The sequence below is a fragment of the Blennius ocellaris genome (assembly GCF_963422515.1).
Source record: "Blennius ocellaris genome assembly, chromosome: 13".
Taxonomy (NCBI): Eukaryota; Metazoa; Chordata; class Actinopteri; order Blenniiformes; family Blenniidae; genus Blennius; species Blennius ocellaris.
In genome coordinates, this window is record NC_137662.1 from 12691145 (window position 1) to 12697144 (window position 6000).

General features: G+C 38.4%; 1 protein-coding gene across 1 annotated transcript; it reads left to right on the forward strand.

The window, feature by feature from the left end:
* Positions 1-1558: 1558 nt before the first annotated feature.
* Positions 1559-5362, forward strand: gfral (GDNF family receptor alpha like; the record flags this gene model as incomplete). The annotated part of the gene is made up of 5 exons (XM_080507407.1): positions 1559-1613; positions 2021-2149; positions 2559-2714; positions 3041-3353; positions 5077-5362. The coding sequence occupies 5 exons, from the start codon at positions 1559-1561 to the stop codon at positions 5360-5362; spliced, it is 939 nt and encodes a 312-aa protein (XP_080363533.1).
* Positions 5363-6000: the final 638 nt, after the last annotated feature.

The following is a 6000-nucleotide window of genomic DNA, read 5'->3' on the forward strand; positions in this document are numbered from 1 at the left end:
GCTTATTTCAAAACATGTGCTGTAGTTATTACATGATCTTTAATTTTGTATATCTTTGTAAAAAAACAGTTTCTGTCATGTTGTTTTCCATGCACATTTTCACATTTGCTATATATTTTTGAATGTACTTTATATTTGTTGCATTTCAGTGTCTTCTTGAATAAATTTACTTCACAATTCATTGTTTTGATAAGTGAAAAGGCAAGTTTGAGTAAGAGCTTCCATCGTGTTTCTTGTGGAATCTGGTGGAATTTCATGTAAACCAGCCTCTATTCATTACTGTAGATCAACTTTCTCGTAATATTATTTATTATTTTCAAAGGCTCACTATTGTTTGTAGAATTCAAAGAAGGCATCCACAGGTTTTTTTTTAAGGACGTAACCTGGACAGACAAACCAGTTAATAAGCTTGTTCTGAAAATATAATTAGATATAAAAGCTACCACACACAACATGCTCAATTTTACCAATTAAAATAATTAATCTAATAATGACTTGGCTCCTTCGGCAACATTAATGATGTAGCTGTATCATGAACAGTAATAATGAGTTTTCAGGATTTTAGATAAGTGCTGTGGAACACAAGCTTATTTAAAGCTGTATTGTGTGTGGTAGAAACCCACAAATCCTGTTGCTCCACCAGCAACCCACCAGTCATATTTAACCTGTGCTGCCGAATCTAATTTACTTACTCGTTTGTGCTTTGTGGTGATTCAATAATTGTTTCAGGACCTGTGTTTTTGTCTTTTGCTCTGTATGTCACTGTAACCTTTGAAAATGTTGTAATTAATCCATGTTAAAAGAAGCTAAAGCCACATGGCAGAGTAGTTGTTGGTGTCCATGACCTTCAGAATAATGTTATGGGTTCAAATACAGGCTGAGCTTTTCTGTGAGGAATTTTCATGGTAATCCAGTGCAGGTGAAACCAGAGAACTCTGGTTCAAAAACATGCATATCAGGTGATTTAGAGTCTGTGTTTTTGTGTGACCCTATGAGTTGTATAAAGTGGTAGAAAAAAACAACAACTCTGGGATAGTAATAAGGATGTTTTGGCCAATTGGGGACAAATGTAACATGGCTGTATATTTATTGCTCTGCTTCAGGAAACACTGAAACGAGCAAGCATAAATGAACATTCCATTTAGAAATTCTAAAATTATTGAGCTGAAACACCACAAAATTCAGTTTTTATTTGTTGTTGTTTTGTTTTTTCTTTACCACAGGAAAGTTTGTTTGTACACAAGGAGACAAATTATTTATTGTTAATACAGATTTTCTTTATCATAACACCTTAAATCAAATACTGTGAAAAGTAGAAAGAATTCCTCATTGAACAAAAGGATTCTGATATTATTTGCCACTCATCTGTCTTTATATTTATTTTCACTATTGATGAGTATATACATTTCTTGAAATGTTCCTTTAAGACTTTAAAAGAAGGGTTTACATTGCTCTTTTCGGCCTCTTTTATTGGCTTATTATATCATCTAACAACAGCCTGCAGGGAGCACCCTGCAGGGAGCAGCCTCCAGTGAGCGTGTTACATCCTGTTGATGACATGAGGGTGGTGTGTACCAGTTTCAGCAGTGACACCAGAGTGAAGGGCAGATCAGGTGCAGGGGAGCTTCATTTGTCCACCCACAGCCTTACAACAAGCTGCCATGATGCAACTGATACGTCTGGAAGCTGCAATCGTATTTGGTGAGTCTCAGTCAACTGTGACCATAAGATAAAATACTTCAGAGAGAACCAGGCAATATATTGAATCATTTTAACATGTGGAGTGTTGGCAGGTTATGTAATTGAAACAAGGGATCCAGATAAGGTTTGCTTGTCATATTCTTACTGTGAGATATGCTACATCAACTCCTCTGTGATCATATCTTTAATTTTTTAGACGTATAAGTGAAAGCATTTTGATAAACTGTCATATGTGTGTAATATAATCAAATGAATGAAACTTCAAACTCTGGTCTTGGGATTTAAACAGGAAGTGCTGCACTGTCCTTGTTTTTTCCAGGGTTTGTTATTCCACAGGTATCCAGCATCAGCATTTCATCTCGGTCTTCTGACTGCTTGGCTTCTGTGGAAACCTGCATGTCAGATTTATGCAAGATTCAACAGGCAGTTTACAGCGGCATCTGCCAGGGTAAAACGAGGACAAATTTCAAATGTACCATTTGTTCTGTCGGGTGGAACATATTTTATTTCATAGAGGGATGATATTAGATTTCCTGGGGAACTCAGCACACAAGACAATTTAATTGAATTGCATATCTATGTGTGTGGCTCAAATGCAATAACTGAGGCAACAGCCTGAAGCTCAGTGGATATAACAACACAAATAGATAATAAATTGGCCTTTCACATGCTTTAGAAGTACTCTCCATGAAAGTTTTAATATATTAGAGTAAATGTAATACATCTGAATATTTGTGAATAGCTTTCACAATGGATTCAAACACCAGGTGCATATGAAACACCTTTTCAACAAAGACCTCAATCGCTGATGGAAAAGCCTGTTTTTCTGCTCTCCTATTCTGTTTGTGCTATTCAAGATGAAGGCTGCCAAATAACAGGCTCAGAGGTGTGTAATATGACCATCCAGACCATACTGGACCAATTTCCTTCCCTGCCAGGGTGTGTGTGCGCCTGGGAGGAGGAGTTCTGTGGCTCTGTAGATGAGCTGGATGCACAATGCCTCCAAAAGCCAGGTGTGGAATCGTCACTTCTGTCTGAGATAAGCATTTATGGTTGAAATTACATCTGTGTTTACCAAAGGATATCAGATATGTTAACACAGGCTCACGTGATCCAGAATAAATGGACGAATGAATGATTGTTTGTATTAGGACTTTAATGGTATAGGGAGAAATCCCATCATGTCCTGTTATTTGAACAGCAGTCTCACAGAGGGGTACAGTGATGGACTGGGAGACAAGCTCCTTAAAAGACCCCGGTAATAAACTTGATTGTAATACTTTTTTTTATTGAGTTACTGGTCAATACAAAAGCAAAGTTTTTACATTTCTTTTCACAGTGAATGATGCTGCCGGATCCTGTTTGGACCGGACTATATTTTGCGTCAGTGATACAGTCTGCAACAGACACCTAGTGCTGGTTCTTCAGGCATGTTTGACAAAGTGCCACAGTGAACGTTGTCTCCAAGCGACTCGGCACTTCTATAGCAACATGCCCCAGAATGTTGCAGAGATGTTGGCCATGTGTAAGTGTGAGGCTTCTGATCAGAGCTGTGTACACATGAGAAATGTCCTGCATAGTGGCACATGTGGAGAGGAGACCTGGATCTGCCAGCAGGCACTTTCCCAGTGTGTTGAAGATATTAACTGCAGGTGAGTTTTTTCTTTCTTTCTTTCTTATTCAAGATTAAAAAAAAAAAAAAACAGTACAAAATCAAATTCCAGAAGTCAAAATACAGCTTGAGATGGCACCACTTAAGGGCATGGAGAGGAAATTTTCAAAGGTAAAATAAGAACCTTATAATTCCAGTTTCTGCCAGATGGCAGGTTGTTAATCACAGTAAGAATGTTCCTTCTTTCTTTGTGGGGGTTGTATGTTCTTCTGTGTTTCTCGTGGTACTCTGGTTTTCTCCAACAGACTAAAATTGGATTTGAGGTTAATCTGCATCTCTGAACTGCCTTTAGGCGTCAACGTGAGTGTGAGGGACTGTACGTCTATCTTTATTGATCCTGTGATGGAATTGGGCATGTGTGCAACGTATGTTCTATCTTATCAACAATGTTTCTCAAAGTATTAGGCAAAACAAAAATAAAGGTACAATTATTAGGGTTAGCAGGCAAAAATGGAGAAAGGAGGACATGAGCCTTTCTCACAGTATGAAAAGAGGAATTCAAGAAAAGGAGTTGGTAGTGATCTCAGAAAATTAAGTGATAATCATGGCAGTAAAAGCTGGAGTAAAAATATTGCAAATAGTTGTTCGGGTCTAAGCTAAATATGTTGCAAATGATACTATAGGAATAAATAAAAACTGCTCAACCTGATGAAAGATGATAGTTAGAGATAAAAAAATAAATAAATGTGGAATGTGTCCATATATCAGTCCGTAGGTAACCGTTATCTGACCCCAAAATTTAAAAGCAGAAGCAGTTTGTGAAATGAGTTTTACAAAAGGAAAATTGGCCAGCAATTGCCAGCAAAGGAAACAGGAGCAGAGTTGGAAGATGAAATTGCTGTATGAGTTCACGAGAGTCTATGCATATTCTCATCCGTCCGAGTAGGAGGCATGTCAACGCAATCGAATCAGGGCACTGTCATTATCCAAGTAGCTTCATCAGTTCATGCTGCTCGTCAAGGGAACTGAAGGAAGGGGCGTAATGTCCTCAGACTCACTTGACCAAGGACAATGGGTCAGATTCAATAGCTTTGACATATTCTTGAGAGTCAATGAAGAAAAGCTTTGGCTCAGTCTATTACGTTTGTACGTGTTTGCAACTGTGCAGCACAATTTCCTAAAATGTATAAAACATTTGCTCTATGATAAACAAAACATCCAGATCACTCAGGGCAATTTTGGCACTGTGACTTCATTGAGGGTGTTTATTTGTCCAAATCATGGATATTTGGATTAGAAAAAGCTGGACTTTAAGTAAATTGTCACATAATTTGCTTGAGGTCTGTCACCGAAAGCATTGTTTAAAGATACATCTTCAATTTGTGTCACAGTTAAAAACAGGTGATCGCAGCCATTTACTTAGCTGAAGTTCCGAAGACAGGCAAAATAAGAAAAAAAGTTTTATTTCAACCAGACAGGGTAATTTGGTTCTCATCCAGCCATCCTTCCATCTTTTATTCTGTTCAATTCACACAGCTCACGGTGGGTAGAGACAATAAAAGGAGAGAAACACTGGAAGTACTAGAAGATAATGTAGCTGAGGTAAACTGGATGAGTCAGGTGTGATCGAAAGACCAATAAAACGATTAGAAGGATCAGGTCAGAAGAGTCAGCTGCGTAGCTGGGTCTGTCAGAATAAGAAAGCTGGATAACAAATCAGGACTTCTGCAACAGTCAAAGCCCCACATTTCTGTATGTTGCAGGAACCTGTTAAAAACTTTCCAGGCAAAATGTTGGAGCCCTGAGGAAGCGCTATGCAGCGATGGTATACTGAGAAGTGATGAGTGTTTCGCTCGTATGAATCCAGCTCTTGTTCTTGGTGGAGATTCAGAATGTAAAAAGGCCTTCCTGGACACTTTGGGCACTGTGCTTCACCATCCTTGTACATGCAAAGGAGTGAACTACGAGGATCTGGTGACATGTGAAAGGATTCATGACATTCTTCATGACAGATCACACTTCAGTGAGTGCAATGTTTGTGACATTTGAGTGGGAAGACCTGTTAATACTGTAAGAGTAAATTATAATAAATTGTGCATTTCAGTCACAGATTGGACAGATTATGCTCGACCTTCACAATTACCTGGGAAAAATAAATCTGAGCTAGCTGGCACACGATCACATGGTAAATAATAACCTCTTAACTCAATTCTTCATGAATACGATTAAACTCCATGCCCGGTGATTGATATATTGACTTTTTCAGATTATCTTCTATATGCTGTTGCTGCTGTGTTGCTCATCGGAGTTGCTGTAATAATGCCACTGGCTGCTGTCATTAAAATATGGTGAGTACATTAAAATTTAGCCAGTAAAAACATCAGAAGTCTCCCTAAAACATTTTTTTTTTCTGGCTGTCATTTTGCGCCTACTGTCCAAGATGTTTTTTTGGACAATCAAGTCATTTTCCACTTAAAGTTAAACAGCGATTTTTCATGTTCTGCAGAAGACCAATTTAAGCTTTTAGAGAGAGTGATAGTGGTCAGTGATAAATGATGGTGAGGGGGCAGGGCTCTGAACCTTTTTGCAGATGATGACAACCCATCCATTTAGACCAGGAGGAGGGAGAGACACGTTCTCGCATGCGATTATGGTTCACTGTCTGCTTTTTTAACAGTGTGTTTCTC